Source organism: Chelonoidis abingdonii, chromosome 3, assembly GCF_003597395.2.
Source record: "Chelonoidis abingdonii isolate Lonesome George chromosome 3, CheloAbing_2.0, whole genome shotgun sequence".
In the NCBI taxonomy this organism is placed as follows: domain Eukaryota; kingdom Metazoa; phylum Chordata; order Testudines; family Testudinidae; genus Chelonoidis; species Chelonoidis abingdonii.
Window position 1 is genome coordinate 808,450 of NC_133771.1, and position 19,574 is coordinate 828,023.

Consider the following 19,574-nt stretch of genomic DNA (forward strand, 5'->3'; position numbering starts at 1 on the left):
AGAGAGAGGATGGAAACTGGAGCCACTAAAACATATAAAAAAGAGCACAAGAAATTCCCCGTTGTTATGGATGGGGGTTGGCGGGGACAGGGTGCGGAGCTCCTCACCTGTCCCCACATGTCCCAGGAGACCACAGATCCGCACACGAGGAGGCCGCTGAGGTCGCCTCTCCAAAGCCAAAGGACACGGTCACCATCCTGGACCTCAGCCAGAACGGAGAACGTCCTGGAGGTAAAGTCGGGGGCAAGGGTGCTAGTGGGCACAGACGGGGAAAAGGGGCTGGAGTAGGTGTGGGGGGGCAGAACATGCTGGGTGGGCCAGATGGAAGGGCTGGAGTAGGTGAGGCAGGCAGAGGCCGCTGGTAATGGCACAGACGGGGAAGGGCTGGAGGAGTGGGGGCAAGAGCATGGAGGGGGCAATAGACGGGAAGGCTGGAGTGAGGGAGGGGCCCTGGACTGTCTCTGGGGTCACTCACCAGGGCATCCCCTCCCCACACCCGCGTGGGGTCATTCACTCGGCCCCGCTTCTCCTGGCTGTCAGCTGGGGTCATCACACACCGTGTCATTCCACGCCTCCACCTGCCCCGGCCTGTCCTGGGGTCACCCACCACATTTCACATTCCCTCCCCCCAGCTTGTCCCTGGGTCTGCAAAAAGACTCAGTCCCCCTCGCCTCCCCCACTGTCCTGGGTCGCTCACTGCCCACGCTCCCCTCAGGCTTCTGGGGTCGCTTAGATAATTGTGCATCCCCACCGCCCCCATCCCAGCTGCTCTGGACGTACCAACCTCTCTCACGTGTCCCCAGCAACGGCCCTCCCCAAGCAGGGTGAGACGTGGGAGCTGCTCTGGCCGGGCATTCCCGGCACGAGGTGGCTCTGCGCCCACCCCAGATCAGTGCCAGGCCTTCGGAGGCTTTGGGGTGGGGCTGGGAAATGCTGGGGGGCGCCAGGACCCTGGGTGCTCGCTAGTCCTGTGGCCTTGCGCAGCCCCCAGCGGGGCCCCTCCCCCGCAGCCTGGGGGAAGCAGAATGGCGGTGGGATTGCCGGCCCGGGCTTGCTCGGAGGTCTCCGAGAAAGGTGACTTTCCGCTCGGCTCCCCTCCCAGGCTGGTCGCCTCCACTGGATCTGCCCGAGGACCTAAGTCGGCATAACTTCAGCCATCTTCCTGGCGAGGGAACGCCAAGGACGGAGCCTTCCTGTGTAGTGCCAACCTCATGGGGCCGCAGATGGGAGCCATCCGTGGTGGGCTCTGGGGTGGGGAAAGGAAGGCGGCGCCCAGTGTGGGGCAGGAGGGGACAGCCCCAGTCGTGCCTCTGGGGAGGGAAAGGCAGGGAGCTGTGGGGGCAGAGCCCAGGGAGGATGGAGGCAGAGAGTAGGGCAAGGGCCCTAGAGGGAGGGCAGGGTGCGAGTGGGGACATCCCCGGGAAGGAGGGCAGGCACCGCAGGCCCTGTGCGGAGGGAGGGCACGGCGCACGGCGGGTCAGGGCCGCCGGCACCCTGGGAAGGGGCACAGGCGCCGGGTGGTTGTGGTCAGGGCGCCGGGCAAGCCCTGCGGAGGAGGAACAGGGCCCAGGCGTGGGGCGTGCACCGGCAGGCCAGCCAGGGAGGGCAGGATGCTGTGGGGTCACCCGGAATGGAGGCACGCTTCCCCCCGGGAAGGCAGGCTCCGGGAGAGCTTACAATTAGAGCAGCACAATGGGGCCCTGTCTTGATGGGGGTGGGTAAGGCGCCTTGAGAGGGCGGCGGCGCCGGGCAGGCACAACGAAGGAGGGAGGGCAGGGATGGGGCAGGGTGCAGGCAGGCCCTGGCTAGGTAGGGCAGGATGCCGTGAGGGTGGCAGGCCACCAAGGAGGGAGGGAGAGAGGAGACAGCTTCTCCGCTCCAAGAAGCGGGTTTCCCTGCCCCGCCTCGGTGGCGTGCAGGCTCTGACGCGCCCTTTCACTGGGCAGTCCTGACGGAAGCTGCCAGGAGGTGAGCTTTGCCGTACGTCTCGGTCACAAGCCTCCGCAGCCCCGGAGTCAAAGCCATCTCTGCGAAGAGGTGAGTGGCTCGGCCAGGGTTCCGAGCTGCCTGGGGCAGCGCGCACTAGCTGGCCTGGCTTGGCTGCCGTGGTGTTCCCAAGCCGGCCCGGGTTCCCTGGGGAGCGAGGAGCAAGGGCTGGGCTCGCCGCTTCAGGGATTGGTGACTCTTCCTGCCCTATCCTCCGGGCGCTAAGTCTGCCGAGAGTTCCCCAGCCGCGGTCGACAGGCCTGGCTCACCACTTGTCATGGTGGGCCACCCTCAGCATGCCCCCGCCTAGAGACCCTCGCTCCTCCCATGAGCCACACACCCAAGTGCCAGCTCGGCAGGGCCTCCCAGCTCAGCTCGGCTCTACCAACGCCAGGCCAGCCGTGGCTGCTGGGAGCAACACCCCCACGTCTCAATCACGCATTCCTCCTCGAGATGCCATCCATCTTGCTGGGCCCTGTCTCTGAGCCTCCCGCGTTCCGCTGCCTGTAACTGCGCTGGCTTCCGCCGTTCAGTTCGCCTTTGCCCTAGCAGCTGTCTAAATGGCGCTCCCACAATCAGTTGGTCACTTCCGCACCTGGTTATCCATCCACTGGGCCTATTCTAGCCAGTTATCGCATTAGAAAGCGCTGTCTTGCCCAGGCGCCTGCCGGGATACGCTTGGCCATGTCCTTGTTCCCCTTTCGCAGTCAGCATGCAAGAGCAGGGCTCTTTGCAGGTAAACTGAGGCCCGCCTGTCTAAAAGTAGTAGCAAAAATCCTGCTGGGCACATGCCTGTTCCTCGCACTTAGCGCTGGTCTGCAATATGTAATAACATTAAAATAATGGAGATATCGCATATTCTCGCTAGAACTGAAGGGACCCCACGAAAGCATTGAGTCACCCCCTGCCTAGAATCAAAGAATCAAAGTTGAAAGACCTCCAGGAGGGTCACTGAGTCCAACCCTACAGCTCAAAAGAGGACTAATTCCCACACAAATCATTCCCAGCCAGGGCTTTGTCAAGCCTGACCTTAAAAACCTAAGAGAAGGAGATTCATCACCATTCCCTAGTAATCCATTCCAGTGCTTTCAGCCAACCCTCCTAAGTGAAAACAGTTTCCCTAATATCCAACTTGAGACCATCCTCCTGTCTGTCATCTGCTACCATGAAGAACAGTCTAGAATCCACACTCTTTGAACCGTCCTTTCAGATCAGTGGAAAGCAGCTACAAATCCCCCTCGACTCTATCTTCTGCCAGACTAACAATCCAGTATCCCCGATCAGCACTCTCCTCACGATGTCATTGTGCCTCCAGCCCCTAAATCATTTTGTTGCCCCTCCAACTGGACTCTTCTCAATTTTTCCACATCCTTATCTTGTAGTGAGGGCCCAACAACTGACACAGCACTAGCCGACTAAGCCCTCAGCCACATGTCAAATAGCGGGGAAGATCACATCCCTCAATCTGCTGCAATGCCCACATTATACAGCCCAAATACTGTTTATTTCCTGGCAACAAGGGCACCGTGACTCAACTCTCCAGCTTCTCGTCCACGTGTAACCCCTAGGTTCCTTTTCTGCAGAACGCTCCTAGCCATTCGTCCAAGCTAGTAACCAGTGAATGGGATTCTTACCGTCCTAAGTGCAGACTCGCACCTTCCTTTGAACCTCAAGGATTTCTCTTGCTCCAAACCTGTAATTTGTCTAGGCCCCATTAGTGCCATCTGCAGAACTGCGAAGTAAGTTCAACCATCCTCACACACATTAATGAAGAATATTCGAACAAAAACCGCGACCCGGACCCGCCCATGGGAAGCTCCGCTTGAAACCGGCTGACCAACTAACAGGAGCGTTTGACACCTAAGAACATAAGAATGGCCATAACCAGACGTCAGACCAAGTCCATCTAGCCCAGTATCTGTCCACCGACAGTCGGCCAATGGTCCAGGTCGTCCCGTATGGGACGTGAACCTAACAGGCAATGATCAAGTGATCCGTCTTCGCCATCCATCTCCATCGTCTGATGAACAGAGGGTAGGGACACCATTACCTTAACCCACCTGGCTAATGCCACTTATGGATTAACCACACATAAATTAATCCAGTTCCCTTTTAAACGACTGTTGTAGTCCAGCCTTCCCCAACCTCCTTAGGTAAGGAGTTCCACAAGTCGACTGTCCCCGCGCTGCGTGGAAGAAGACTTCCTTTAATTTGTTTTAAACCTGCCTGCCATTTAATTTCATTTGGTCGACCCCTAAGTCTGCTGTATTATGGAACAAGTAAATACTTCTTATCCACTTTCTCCTACAGTCATCATCGAATTATATAATCCTTCAACATATCCCACCGTTAGCCCCTCCATTTATCCAGCTGAAGAGAGCCAGCCCTTTAATCTCCTCCATGTCGGGACCCTCTCTCCAACCCTAATCATTTTGTTGCCCTTCTGAACCTATTTTTAGTCTAGAATATCTTGTGAGGTGAAGGAACCACACTGTACACAGTAATTCAAGATGGTGCGGCAATAGCCATGATTTATAGAAGGGCAATAATATATTCTCAGTCTACTCTCATCCCCTTGTTTAATGATCCTAACATCCTTGCTTTTTGACCCGCCCATCTGCACACGCATGGACATCTCAGAGAATGTCCACGATGACATCCAAGATCTTTTCCTGACTTGTTAGTTAAAATTGCCCATCATATTGAGTATTAAAGTTGGGTATTTTTCCAATGATGACATTACTGGTCATTTATCCACCATTAAATTCTCATATTGCCATTGGTGCCCAATCACCTTAGTTTTAGTGAGTCTTTGAAGTTTCCTCAACAGTCTGCTATTGGCAAACTATCTGAGCAGTTTAGGTATCACAGGCAAACTTTGCCACCTCACTGTATTTCACCCTTCCCCCAGATGCATTTAGAAGTAATTGAAATAGAGATGATCTAGGACGAGACGTTGGGAACACACTAGTTACCTTCTCCATTCTGAGAATTACATTAATTCCTACACCTTTGTCTCTGTCTTTTAACCATCCTTCTCAATCCACTGAAAGGATCTCCTTTTTTTCACTAGGAGGGTGGTGAAGCACTGGAATGGGTTACCTAGGGAGGTGATGGAATCTCCTTCCTTAGAGGTTTTTAAGGTCAGGCTTGACAAAGCCCTGGCTGGGATGATTTAGTTGGGAATTAGTCCTGCTTTGAGCAGGAGGTTGGACTAGATGACCTCCTGAGGTCCCTTCCAACCTTGATATTCTATGATTCTAAGGCAGGGGGCTGGACTCAATGCCTTTCGGGGTCCCTTCCAGTTCTAGGAGATAGGATATCTCCATTATTATAATTATACATCATGCAGACCAGGGCTAAGTGCGAAAGGGAACAAGGCATGGTGCACAGCAGAGTTTTTGCTAATACTTTTATGACAGGCGTGCCTCAGTTTACCCTGGGTACCCTGCTCTCTGCATGCTGACTGCGAAAGGGAACAAGGCATGGCCAAGCGTCACGGAGGCCGCCTGGGCAAGAACAGCTACTTTAATGAGAACTGGCTAGAATCAGCCCAAGTGGAGATAACAGGTGCGAAGTGACCAAACCTGATTGTGGGAGGCCATTAGCACAGCTGCGAGGCAAAGCGAACTGAACAGGCGAAGCCAGCGCAGTTACAGGCAGCCGGGAACGCGGGAGGCTCAGAGACAAGGGCCCAGCAAGAGGAATGGCTCTCGGAAGAGCGTGGCGTGGGGGTGTTGCTCCCAGCAGCACGGCTGGCCTGGCGCTTGGTTGGCCAGGCTGAGCTGGGAGGCCCTGCCGAGCGGCATTGGGTGTGTGGCTCATGGGAGGGGAGGGTCTCTGCGGGGCATGCGGCAGGGCACCATGGTGAGACCCAGGCTGTGACCTGCGCTGGGGAAAGCTCGGCCAGGTAGCGCCCCGGAGAACAGGGCAGGAAGAGTCACAAATCCCTGAAGCGGCGAGGCCCAGCCTTGCTCCTCGCTCCCCAGGGACACCGGGCCCGGCTTGGGGACACCACGGGCAGCCAAGCCAGCCAGCGAGGTCCCTGCCCCAGGCAGCCCGGCCGGCCGAGCCACTCACCTCTTGCGCAGGATGATCTTGTACTCGGGGCTGCGGAGGCTGGTGACAGAGACGTACGGCAGCTCAAACTCCTGCAGCTTCCTCAGGACTGCCCAGGAAAAGCAGCGCTCAGAGCCTGCAGCTCAGCCGGGCCAGGGACCCTTCTGAGAGCAGGAGAGCTGTCTCCTCTCTCCCTCCCTCCTTGGGGCCTGCCACCCCCACGGCATCCTGCCCTCCCTAGCCAGGGCCTGCCTGCACCCTGCCCCACACCCTGCCCTCCCTCCTCGTGTGCCTGCCCGGCGCCCTGCCCTCCCTTCTCAAGGGCCTGCCACCCCCACAGCACCCTGCTCTCCCTCCCGGGGGCCTGCCCGGAGCCCTGCCCTCCATTCCCAGGGGTCTGCCACCCCCACAGCATCCTGCCCTCCCTAGCTGGGGCCTGCCCGGTGCCCTGCCCCACGCCTGGCGCCCTGTCCTCCCTCCCCAGGGCTTGCCCGGCGCCCTGACCCACACCCGGCGCCCTGCCCTCCTTCCCCAGGGCTTGCCCGGCGCCCTGACCCACGCCCGGCGCCCTGCCCTCCCTCCCCAGGGCCTGCCCGGTGCCTGCCCTCCCTTCCCGGGGGATTGTCCCGCACTCAGCACCCTGCCCTCCCTCCCTAGGGCCCTGCCCTACATCCTGCCCTCCCTCCCTGGGGCCTGCCCCCCCACAGCTCCCTGCCCTTCCCTCCCCCCAAGGCACACTGGGGCTGTCCCCTCCCTGCCCCACACATGGCGCCCTGCCCTTCCTTCCCCCACCCCAAGGCCCACCACGGGGCTCCCCATCTGCGGCCCCCCAGGAGGGTGGCACTCACAGGAAAAGGCTCCGTCCTTGGCTTCCCTCGCCAGGAAGAGGCTGAAGTAGCCGACTAGGTCCTCGGGCAGATCCAGCTTGGAGGCGACAGCCTGGGGAGCGAGCGGAAAGTCACCTCTTCTCGCAGACCCCGAGCAAAGCCCGGGGCCGGCAGTCCCCACCGCATTCTGCTTCCCACCAGGCTGCGGAGGGGCCCCGCTGGGGGGCTGGCGCAAAGGGCACACACAGGGATAGGAAGCCACAAGGGTCCTGGGCACCCCCACAGCATTCCCCAGCCCCACCCAAAGCCCTCAAGGCCTGGCACTGATCTGGGGTGGGGCAGAGCCCACCTCGTGCCAGGAAGGGCCAGGCCAGGCAGCTCCCCACGTCTCACCCTGCTTGGGGGGAGGGCCGTGCTGGGGCACCGGAAGGGGGTCTGGTGAGCGATCCCAGAGACAGCTGGGATGGGGGGCGGGGGGATGACACAATGGTAAGCGACCCCAGAGAGCCTGAGGGGGAGACGTGGGGCCAGTGAGCGACCCCAGAGACAGCTGGGGGGGAGGGGGGACTGGTGAGGGACCCAGAGACAGCTGGGGGTGGGGAGGGGGAATGACATGCTGGTGAGTGACCCCAGAGACAGCCGGGGCAGGTGGGAGGTGGGAATGACACGCTGGTGAGTGACCCCAGAGACAGCCAGGGAGAAGACGGGGGGCCGGTGAATGACCCCAGAGACGGGTGGGGGAGGAGGAATGACACGCTGGTGAGTGACCCCAGAGACAGCCAGGGGGGCCCCTCCTCATCTACCTCCAGCCCCTTCCCCGTCTATGCCCCCCCCATGCCTCTGCCCACCCCACCTACCTCCAGCCCCTTCCCCGTCTGTGCCCATTCAGCGCCTCTGCCTGCCTCACCTACCTCCAGCCCCTTCCCCATCTGTGCCCACCCAGCATGTCTGCCCCCCGCACCTACCTCCAGCCCCTTCCCCGTCTGTGCCCACTCAGCACCTCTGCCCACCGCACTTACCTCCAGGACGTCCTCCGTCTGGTCTGAGGTCAGGATGGTGACCGTGACCTTCTGGCCATTGGAGAGCAGCACCTCCAGCGGCACCTCCTCGGTGGGGATCTGCTGCGTCTCCTGGGACATGGGGACAAGGTGAGGAAGCTCCGCACCCTGTCCCCGCCCACACCCCCATCCATAACAAGGGGGAATTTTCTGTGCTCTTTTTACTATGTTTAGGTGTGCCTCAGTTTCCCCGGTACGTTACATTGCTCCCCAGGGTTGGGCAGGGGTGGGGTTGGCTCACAGGGCAGGCTACAAGCCCGAGGTGGGGGTCACCTCCCTGCTGGGTGGACTGAACAGTCAGCCCGGAGCTGGCTGATCGAGGGGGGCCAGAGACCCAGCGCCAGCCCCACAAGTCCCAGCTGGGCAGGACGCCCGGGGGAGGCTCTAACCTGGGAACTGACTGAGGAAGGCAGTCAGAGACACAGCCCGACCACAGGCTCACTGGGACGGCCTCAGGCGCTGCTTTGGGCTCCCCTACAGCCTATCTGTGCCACGCACCGGCGCTGACACCCTGAATGCCGGGCCAGCGTGGTCTCTCTCCAGGAGCCTGCATGCGGTGGGGCAGGGGGCTGGAATCCAAGGGCAAGGGGGTAGTGAGGCCGTGCGGCTGACCCCGGGGGCAGAGTGAGAGCCCAGAGAGTCTGGCTCACTGCGGTGTCCCCCCTACATACTCTGGGAGCTTGGCATAGCCTCGACCCCACCAGCCAGCAGCCCCCCTACTTCCTCTGACCCCTGCTCACCTGCTGCGCTTTGCGCAGGAAGCTGTTGAAGGTCTCGCTGCCTCCCAGCACCGGGTCCTGCCGCACTAAGGGTGGAACAACTTGGGAGTCAGGCGGCACGTCCAGAACCCCACAGCACCAGGCCCAGAGACAGCCACACACGCTAGAGACAGCCGCATCCTCCTCCACCCAGAGCACCCCCCAGCCCAGAGACAGCCACACCCTCCCCCCCGAAGCACCCCCCCAGCTCAGACACAGCCATACACACCCCCAGGGAACCCCCGGCCCAGGGACAGCCGCACCCTCCCCCCTAGAGAACCCCCTGGCCCAGACACAGCCACACACACTCCCGGGGAAACCCCAGGCCCAGAGACAGCCGCATTTCCCCCCCCCAGCACCTCCCCAGCCCAGAGAGCACCCCCTCCCCATGAAACCTGGCCTAGAGAGAGCCACTTTGCTCCCCTCTAGAACCCACCCCTCAGCCTAGAGAGCGCCATGCCCCATGGAACCAGCCCCCATCCCAGACAGCACCCCGACACCTCATGGAACCCCCCATCCTCCATGATACCCATACACCCAGATAACACCCCCCAACCCCTCACAAAAACCCCCATATCCCACAGTTCCCCACAAACCCAGAGAGCACCCCTCAGCCCCTCATGGAACCCCAATTCCCCATATGGTGTACCTCACACCCAGGGAGCACCCCCAAACCCCCACAGAACCCCCCAACCCCCTAAGGTACCACACACACCCAGAGACAATGCCCCTGACCTCTCACAGAACCCCCCGATCCACCTTGGTACACCCCCCATCTCCCATGGAACCCCCAGCGCTGCGCGCAAACAGACATGCGTACACAGACTGTGACAAAGTGGGAATTTTTAGCAATGATTTTATGAAGCCTGTGTGCCTCAGTTTCCCCTGTGTGCGGCACTGTTCCCCTGCAGGTGGGAGGTCTGGGGGCTCTGGGGCAGGCAAAGACACAGGTGTGGATGGCGCCTGGCGGCCTGGGCCCTTAGCTCCCATCTCCATACAGCTCTCGAGAAGACAAGGGCAGATCCCATGGCCGGGACGCGGACACCTGGCAACCAGCGACCCAGAGAGACGTGGTCCTGCCTCTCTGCAGGGGGCTAAGCCCCATCCCCCAGCTCGGGAATAAAGGCCTGGGGGTGGGGAGGGTTAAAAGTGTGGGCTGTGGGAAGCAGTCAAGGGCACACCAGGAGTCTGACAGGAGATTGGACAGACGGGGGGACAGAGCTTGAACCACGGGGGTCCACTGCAGCTGGGCTGGCCCGGGCCGTAACCGTCACTCCTCTGGGCTCCCCAAGGGCTGCCTGGGCCATGTGCCAGGCCACAGATACACCTGCCTGTCTGCCCATGCTGGCTGAGTGTCCCCGCAGACGCTGGTGGGGAGTGCTGCTCTCCCAGATTGTACACATCTCCCCCAGGGTCTGTCCTAGACTCGCTGTTTGGAGCTCCCGGGGTGGGGCAGAAGAAGAGGGGGCGCTCTGGGGTGTGGGGCGGAGGCAGGCGCCAGGGCCCTGCAGGCAGGTCTCTGCCCAGCAGCGCTCTGGGGTGTGTGCATGGGGGGGAGAGGGGGCAACTTTGGCACTGGGACCCTGCAGGCAGGTCTGTGCCCAACAGCGCTGTGGGGTGTGAGGGAGGCAGGCGCTGGGACCCTGCAGGCAGGTCTCTGCCCAGGCCGTGTGCACACCCTGGCTGGTGCCAGTCGCTGAGGTATCTCTGTCTGCCCACTTACCGGCCTGCATGTATTTCTCCAGCTGCTCTCGCCTCTGCTCCACCTCCGCTGGGGTAAGGGTGAAGATCTTCTTTGGAGGAAAGGCGGGCACGACGTTGGCCCCATATTCTTTCCTTAGCTGGAAGGAGAGCACAGAACACAGGCCAACTGAACAGATCCACAGGCCCCACCATCGCCCCCTGGCCTCAGCCTTTCATTGGGACCATCCTCTGAACCTCAGGTGGGGATGGAGTGGCATCTAACTCCACTGCCCCAGAGGTGAAGGAGAGCCCATCCCTCTAACCACCCGGGACCCTGAGAGATGTCTCATGAAAGCACCACAAGGGAAACTTCTGCCCGACCCTGGAGACGGCCCAGGCAGCGAGTGCCCATCCTGGGAGCCAGGCTGGCCTCACACAGCAGCACTCACAGCTCAGACTGCGACAGCACTTTCTCCACACAGCAGGGAGCAGTTTGTGGGCCCGAGGCCTGGCACGGCACTGTGCCAGGAGCCACCCCAGACAGCTTCTGCCCTGTGCGGAGCTGCAAATGGTGGATTCTCTCAGCAGCTCGGCTCAGCTTCCCCCCACCCTGCCCAGAGCCCAGCCAGGACACAGGCCGGAGATCTGAGCAGGGGCATGACTGGTGCTGAGGACGCCCAGCGCAGCGGGCACCGGGGCACTCTGGATTGGGCGGGGAGCAGGGGACAGGCCCACCCTCCTGGCTGAGGCAGGCAGGGAGCGACTCACCTGTTCATGCAGGCCCAGGAGCTGGCTGTAGCGCACTTGGCAGTGCAGAACGCCGTTCACGTGGATGTTATAGGCCTGCGGGTGGAAAGGAGATCCCAGCATCACAGCTAACCCCCAGCACAGGGGCTTAGATGCCCGTCTGGAGCACTGCCAGGAGCAGAGCGGGGGAGCCCTGAAGGGGGCAGGGGAACCTGCCAAGGATGGAAAGGGGAGGAGACACCCCAGAGCCCGCTGAGCAGGGGGAGGCAAGGGGGCCTTTGTGGAAGTGGTAGCACTTGCCTGTGGCCTGGCACGGGCACTGCGGGAAGGCATTGCCCTGTGCCGGCTCCCAGAGGTTTATAGCCCCCCAGCCCCCTGGCACAGCTCAGGCCTCCCAGGCAGGGCCATGAGCCAAGGGCCACAGGGAGATGACTCCCCACAGCCAGGCCCTGTGCCAGCCCTCCAGAGCCCACTTTCTCTGACCACGTGGGTTTTGCTGTGGGCAGCGGCTGGCCACCAGCTCCTGCTCAGCCCTGGTAGTTGTTACAGGGTTAGTGGCTGGGGCACCGGTACCCTCCAGGAGATGGGGCTTGGCTGTGGGGCAGCACAATGAAGGCTCAGCCTGAGCCAGGTGAGGGGCTAGTATCTCTGGGGGAGGGGCGAGTGTGGAGCCTGAGGGTGAGGGCAGACCCAGCGGAGGGGAATTAGCAGCTGGGCTCCTCAGGGCAATCCTGATGGGTTGTGAGTCACTTGGGGGACTTCAAAAAGAACAGGAGTACTTGTGGCACCTTAGAGACTAACAAATTTATTTGAGCATAAGCTTTCGTGGGGGACTTCAGAGCATCAAAGGCCAGACGGGACCATGTGACCCATGCACCGCGCTGGGCAGGGACACTCCCCACGCTGGCACACCATGCACCCGCCAATGACACTCGGTGGAGCCACTGGCAGACGCAGCACAGCTGACTGTGAAGCCTCCAAGGGCAGGAGATCCGCTCTGTCCCAATGGCGATTTCCCCTCCCCAGTAAGATTGGCACCTTTAGTCCTGCCTTGACCTGGGACAGCAAAGATCTGCCTGCATCACATGCACCAACCTTCCCTTGGCCCCGAGCTCTGGAAACCCCACCCCAGGAAGCAGCAGCTTTGCCTGACACCATCCAGTCCCCAGCATGGGATTCCCGGCTCCCTCCCTCCACCTGGGCAGGGACTGACTCACTCTCTGCGTTCACTAGCCAGAAAAGTCGGATGCCTGAGGAGGGAGAATTCTCAGGCTAATGCCACATAGGCCTTTCCGGGGTAGGTCAGGCGCTTGCCAACTCCCTGGCTGCCCCTGGGAGAGGGGGGCAGGGCTGCCTGAAGACAGGCTTGTGAGAGAACAGAAAAGGACTCATCCCTTAGCAGCAGCTGCTGACTCAGGAGGTGATAACTCCCTTGGCTTGTTTGCTCTTGTTTTAGATTGCTAGGGCCCACGCTGCACAGAGCTGTCCCCTACACTCCCCAGGGCACTGCTGGCTTCAATGGCGCTGAGCTTTCGCTGCCGGTAGCCAGCCAGATAGCGATGACACAAAGCAGCAGGACCACTCACAAGGACAACGCTGTTTAAATAAATATATAACATGGAAAAAAGGAGAACGAAATAGCTATCAACATAGATTAGAAATTATGACATGTACAAAATTGAAAAGGAAAGCTAAAGACAGCATGGAGAAATCCATGCTGGCAGAGTAAGCACCAGTGTTCCCTTTAATTTTTCCCACATGTGCGGAATGAATTTTGTTATGTTCACCAATATGGAGGTGATGCGTAGGGCCGAGGGGTTCAGAGTGTGAGAGGGGCCTGAGGCTGGGGCGTGGTCTCTGGCTGGGGGTGCAAGATCTGGAGTGGGGCTGGGATGAGGGTTTTGGGATGCAGGCTGCCCCAGGGCTACAGTAGGGAAAGAGAGGACTCCCCCCAAGCTCTCTCTTCCCACAGCAGCACTGATTGGGGAGCGGGGACATCTCCCCCTGCTGCAGTCCCGAGTACCTGTGCGGTGTTTAATAAGCTCCTGCGCGGCTATGCAGCTTCGAGGGAACTTAGGTAAGGACGATAGGAGGGAGGGTTTTTTGGTTTGAAGTAGGGTGGGATTTTTGTTCCTGACAATGGTACAAGCCCATTACTAGATGGAGATGGGGAAATGTGAGTAATGATCCAGGAAAGCCAGAAGTGTTCAAGTTCTGTATTTTGAAAGAAGCAGCATGAGGATGATGAAGTTCTTTCCAGTCCATCAGTGCCAGAGGAGGATGTGAAATGACATCTGTGACAAAGTGGGAGTGCCCTTAATGTTTTCTCTGAATATTGTGTGCGCCTCAGTTTCTCCTATGTGTTACTCGAGTATCTAGGTGGGGAGATCGGAGGTGTGATCATTGCAGGGAGCCCTGGAGGGCTGGTGTGATGCCAACTGGCTGTCTGGGCACAGAGACTGGCCGAAACTCTGTACACTGGCAAACGATAGCCGGAGCCCAGCCCCTGCAAGGAGCCAGCCAGGGATGTTGGAGAATAGAGACCAGGTGGCCCGTTTGCCTGGGAAAGAGACAAAGGACAGAGGCGGGGAGCTGGGGAGACTGAGGCTGGGCTGCTGGAAGCGAGTCAGTCTCTTAGTTTGGGATTCGGGGGGGGGAGCCCAGGGCTCTGGCTCCCTCCAGATGGACTTTGCGGAAGGCCCCTGCTCCCTGGACTAACATACTCTGTTCTGCACTGTGATCCCGACGACTAACCACCCATCTGCGTCACACACTGGCTGGGTCACTGCTGGCTGCAGAGTGGGGGGCAGGGCCCTTCAGGGGCATCGGGCTTCCCCAAGTGTCCCATCCAGGGGGACTTGCTGTGGGGAGCTCCCAGGGTAACCAGGGGGCTGAATGCTCCAAGGTCAGACCCAGGAGAGTGGCCCTGAGGGGAGAGAGACTGCACTAGAGTCCTGCCTGACTTCATTCGGAGCTGTTCCAGACCCTCCAGACTGCATCTACTAGGAATCAATAATTTCTAATCAACCAGCAGGCTTGGATCCCTTGCACAGAGTCCCCAGAGAAGCGGAAAAGGAAGGGCTGCCTGTGACAGAGGGCGCGAGTGAACAGGAGCAGCAAACATGGGAGTTTTAGAGAAGGCGCATGAGAGCCAGATATACGGAATAATCATTCTCCAAACTCAGGCCAGTAGCCCCCACCTCAAGGGAAAAAACACAGAAAACAAACCAATCCCCAGCAGGAGTCCAGCAGCAGAGTGGGGACTGTCCTTTATTGCACTGAATGCATCATGCAGCCTTGTGGGCCAGTGGCGTATGTGTGCATTCAGTGCAAGCAGCTCCTGGCCCTCAGAGACAGAGTGCAGGCTTTGGGGAGCAGAGTGGCTGAACCAGAGGAGCTAAGGCAGACAGAGAAGCACCCCAAGGAGATTTTCAAGGACACAGTAGAACGGTCCCACCCCTGGTCTGACAGCCTCTGTGCTGTCGAGGAGGATGAAAGTCTCAGGGAAGGAGACCATCCAACTGGAGCAGTGGGAAACAATTCCATAGTTTTCAGAGTAGCAGTCGTGTTAGTCTGTATCCACAAAAAGAACAGGAGTCCTTGTGGCACCTTAAAGACTAACAAATTTATTTCAGCATAAGCTTTCGTGGGCTACAGCCCATAGTTGGGACTCTAATTCCAGATGATATTGTGGTATCCTCTTGCACTGAGGAAACTTCTCCGGGGCACAGAACTCCCATTATTAGGAAGAGACAGGTGTTAGTAATGGGGGATTCAATCATTAGAAATACAGATAACTGGGTCTGCACACGGTGACTCGCCTGCCTGGTGCAAAGGTTGCAGATCTCTCAAGACATCTAGACAGACTTCTGTGTAGTGCTGGGGAGGAGCCAGTACACATAGGTACTCTTGATATAGGAAAAGGTAGGAAAAGAGTCCTGGAGGCCAAACGTAGGCTGCTAAGGAAGAGATTGAAGTCTGGGACCTTCATGGGAGCCATTCTCTGAAATGCTTCCAGTTCCATGCGCAAGGCCAGTTAGACAGGCAGAACTGCAGGGTCTCAATGTGTGGATGAGAAAATGGGGTAGGGAAGAGGGGTTTAGATTTACTAGGAACTGGGGAAACTTGTGGGAAAGAGGGAGCCTATATAGGAAGGGTGGGCTCAACCTAAATCAAACTGGAACCAGATTGCTGGCATGTCAAATTAAAAAGGTTGTAGAGGAGTTTCTAAACTAAGGGCTGGGGGAGACCTGACAGGCGCGGAGGAGCACTTGGTACGGCCGGAGACATCCCATAGCAAAGGATTTATTATTCCTGGGGGAATTCTGCGCCACTGCGCAATGCAGAATTTTGCAGAAATTACTGTTGTACGTGCAGAATTTCCTTCCTCCCACAGAAATAGGCTGCAGTGCTGCTGGCCACCATTAGGTGCTGCTGCACACGGCAGAGTCCAGCTCACAGAGACACTGCAGTGGGGAGGGAGCTGGAGGGTTCCTGGCAGCTGCATGTGGCACACAGGAAACTCAGCACAAGCCTGGGACCCAGCATTAGGCTGCTTCTCCCTCTGGATCCCTGGGCTTGGGGGTGCGTGTGTGTGTGGGGTGTCTGGGCTGGAGGGGGGGTTGAGGTGTATCTGGGCTGGAGGGGGGCTGCGGCTGGGCTTGGGGTGGGGGGGAAGAGTACAGGTATCTGGGCTGAGGGGCGCCCACAGCTAGGATCTGGAGAGGGAGGGATTGCAGATGTCTGGGCTTGGAGGGAGTAGGGGGAGAGAAACAAGAACTGGGTTGTCATAGGGGTTTCTTTAACTCTCTACTCCTGGGGGAATGTGTGTGTGTGTCTGGATTGTTACGGACATACTTGCTGACAGGTATTTTGAAATAAAGTACCAAAATAATTGAAACTGGTGTGATTATATTGTGTTATTTTGACAAATACCATTTGCAGAATTTTAAAATATTGTGCACAGAATTTGGACTGTTTTGGCACAGAATACCCCCAGGAGCGAGCTATTAACAGAGACTCTCTCTATCCTAGTAAAGGGGAGAGGACAGATGTCGATAAAGTGCAAGTAGGAACCGAAAAGAAACAAACAAAAGTGTCCCCTTCAATGACATCACAACAAGGCAGACAACTAAATAGTGACAAATTGGATAAGTGCTTGTTTATAAATGCACAAAGCAGAAATACAGAGATGGGTGAACCTGAGGGCCTGGTATTAAATAAGGATATTGATGTAACAGGCAACCACAAAAGCTCAGTGGAACGATGATCATTAATGGACGTGGTGATACCAGGGTACAAAATATACAGGAATGTCAGAGTAGGTCACGCTGGTGGGGGAGTGACATTATATTGAATGAAAAGAGTCAAATATAGCAAAAATCTTAAACCAATCAAACAGTGCCACTGACTCTCTATGGATAGAAATTCCCTACTGGAATAATCACAGTATAGCAGTAGGAATATGCTACCGCCCATCTCACCAGGACAGTGAAATGCTGAAATGGGATTAGAGAGGGTACAAAAACAGAAAACCCAGTAACAACGGGGGATTTCAACTGGGAAACAGTCATATTGACTGGGAACAGGTCACTTCAGGACAGGACACAGAGATAACATTTCTAGACACCATTAATGACTGCTTCTTGAAGCAGCCAGTCCTGGAACCATGAGGGAGAGTCAATTCTTGATTTAGTCCTAAGTGAAGCACAGGATCTGATACAAGAGGTGAATAAGAGTGTTGATCTGCTTAGTAATAGAGACCAAAATATAATTAAATTTAATATTCTTGTGAGGGAAAAATTCCCAAGATGCCCACCACAGCAGCATTTCACTTCAAGAAGAGAACTACACAAAACTGAGGAAACTAGTTAAATGGAAATTAAAAGGAACAGCCACACAAGTGAAATGCCTGCAAGCTGCACAGAAACTTTTTAGAAACACCGAAATACCGGCTCAAACTAAATGTTACCCCACATTTAAAAAAAAAAGAAAAAGAAAAGAAAAATGAGATGACCAAACACATGCCATCATGACCAAGCAGGGGGTTAGAGACAAAAAGACATCTTTTAAAAATTGGAAATCAAATCCTGCTGAGGAACATAGAAAGGATAAACTCTGGCAAGTGAAGTATAATCAGGCACGCCAAAAAAGAATTTGAAGAGTAACTACCAAAAGATAAAAACTAACAGCATTTTTTTTTTGAAGTACATCAGCAGCAGCAACCCTGCTAGATAATCAGTGGGGCCACAGGATGTTCAAAGTGCCTAAAGAAGCACTCAAGGGAGACAAGGCCATTGTGGAGAATAAATTCTTTGCATCAGTCTTCACTGCGGAAAACATGGTGGAGATTCCCATACTTTAACCATTCTTTTTAGGTGACAAATCAGAGGAACTGTCCCAGATTGACAGCTTGATAGAGATGGGTTTGGAAAAAAATTGATAAATTAAAAAGTATTAAGTCACTAGGACCAGAGAGCATCCACCCAAAAGTTCTGAAGGAACTTAAATATGAAACCGAAGAAAAAATAAGCATGGTATCGCCTAAATCAACCTGCATATCAGATGACTGGAGGTTAGTTAATGTGATGCTGTTTTTAAAAAAGGCTCCAGAAGTGATCCTGACAATTACAGACCAGTAAGCCTAACTTCAGTACCAGGCAAATTGGATGAAACACAGTAAATAACAGAATTGTCAGACACAGATGAACATAATATGATGGAGAAGATTCAATACAGCTTTTGTAAAGGGAAATTGTGCCTCATCAATCTATTAGAATTCTTTGAGAGGGTCAACAAGCATGTGGAAAAGGGGGGGATCCAAAGGATATAGTGTACTTGGACTTTCAGAAAGCCTTTGACAAGGTCCCTCACCGAAGACTCTTGAGCAAAGTAAGCTGTCATGGGATAAGAGGGAAGGTTGTCTCATGGATCAGTAATTGGTTAAAAAACAGGAAACAAAGGGTAGGAATAAATGGTCAGTTTTCACAATGTAGAGAGGTAAATAGCAGGATCTCTTTCATAGCTCTGTACTGGGACCAGGGCTGTTCAACATATTCATAAATGATATGGAAAAAGGGGTGAACAGTGAGGTGGCAAAATTTGCACAAGATACAAAATTACTCCAGATAGTTAAGTCCCAGGCAGACTGCGAAGAGTTTCAAAGGGACCTCACAAAACTGGGTGACTGGGCAATAAAATGGGAGATGAAATTCAGTGTTGATAAATGCGAAGTAATGCACATTGGAAAACAATCTCAGCTATACAAAATGATGGCGTCTGAATTAGCTGTTACCACTCCGGAAAGAGATCTTGGAGTCATTGTGGATAGTTCTCTGAAAACATCCGCTCAACATGCAGAATGTTAGGAAATGGATATATAAGACGACAGTAAATAACATAATACCACTATATACATCCATGGGATGCCCACACCTTGAATACTGTATGCAGATCTGGTAGCCCAGCTCAAAAACGATATACTAGAACTGGAAAACATACAGAGAAGGGCAACAAAAATATTTAGAGGGATGGAAGAACTTCCCATATGAGGAGAGATTAAAAAGACAGGGAGTGTTCAGCTTGGAAAAGACACAGCTAAGGGGGGGATATGATAGAGATCTATAAAATCATGAGTGATGTGAAGAAAGTGAATGAGGAAGTGTAATTTACCCATTCACTAAACACCTGAACCAGGGGTCATCCTATTAAATCAGTAGGGAGCATGTTTAAAAGAAACATAAGGAAGTATTTCTTCACACAACATAAGAATGGCTCAGACCGAAAGTCCACCTAGCCCAGTTGTCCTCTCTTCTGACAGTGGCCCGTGACAGATACTTAAGAGGGGGCAACCAGAGCACCGTCAACCTGTGGAACTCATTGCCAGGGGATTTTATGAAGACCAAAAATATAAGATTCAAAAAAAGGGAAGTTTACGGAGGATGGGTCCATCAACGGTTATTAGCCAAGATGGTCAGGATATAACCCCATCCTTCGGGTGCCCCCTAACCTCTGACTGCCAGAAGCTGGGACTGGACAACAGGGGTTGGATCACGTGATAAATTGCCAAATTCTGTTTACTCCCTCTGAGTCACCTGGCACTGGCCCAATTGAAGACAGGACACTGGGCTAGCGGGACCATTGGTTCATTTTTATGTCCTATGCTCTGCGCTCAGTGATTCAAGGTCCTTTCCAGTCCTCTGTTCCTCTCTCTGGCACACTAAACGTTGGTGTTAATACATTGAGGTGTGTCAAAGAAATTCCTCAAGAGTGCAAGGGTGTGTGTCAATGTTGCAGCAGGGCAAGCGGAGAGGCTGTATGCCACAAGGTGTCCCTGTAAGAGAGTGGAGTGCCGTGCACCAGTGCCGTGCACCAGCTGCCTCCACAGGGGACTTTGAGAGAGGGTGTCTGGGCCACAGAGATTCCTGGATTGCAGGGCCAGATGGGATCCTGTGATC

The 19,574-nt window shown here is 55.9% G+C and overlaps 1 protein-coding gene across 2 annotated transcripts in view; it reads right to left on the reverse strand.

Annotated features, from left to right (window-relative positions):
- The window catches only part of SNX17 (sorting nexin 17), a 42,586-nt gene that overhangs the window by 7,211 nt on the left and 15,801 nt on the right, over nucleotides 1-19,574 (reverse strand). Inside the window, exons 1-7 of one of the 2 annotated variants that reach the window (XM_075063528.1) lie at nucleotides 17,992-18,036; nucleotides 11,140-11,214; nucleotides 10,412-10,529; nucleotides 8,671-8,735; nucleotides 7,892-8,002; nucleotides 6,894-6,984; nucleotides 6,067-6,154 (exon numbers count right to left, since the gene is read on the reverse strand). In XM_075063528.1, coding sequence (XP_074919629.1) covers nucleotides 6,067-6,154; nucleotides 6,894-6,984; nucleotides 7,892-8,002; nucleotides 8,671-8,735; nucleotides 10,412-10,529; nucleotides 11,140-11,214; nucleotides 17,992-18,021 — 578 coding nt within the window. In that variant the 5' untranslated portion in view covers nucleotides 18,022-18,036. Of the gene's footprint in view, nucleotides 1-6,066; nucleotides 6,155-6,893; nucleotides 6,985-7,891; nucleotides 8,003-8,670; nucleotides 8,736-10,411; nucleotides 10,530-11,139; nucleotides 11,215-17,991; nucleotides 18,037-19,574 lie in introns of those variants that run through there. The other variant, XM_032775213.2, reaches the window with a different exon arrangement.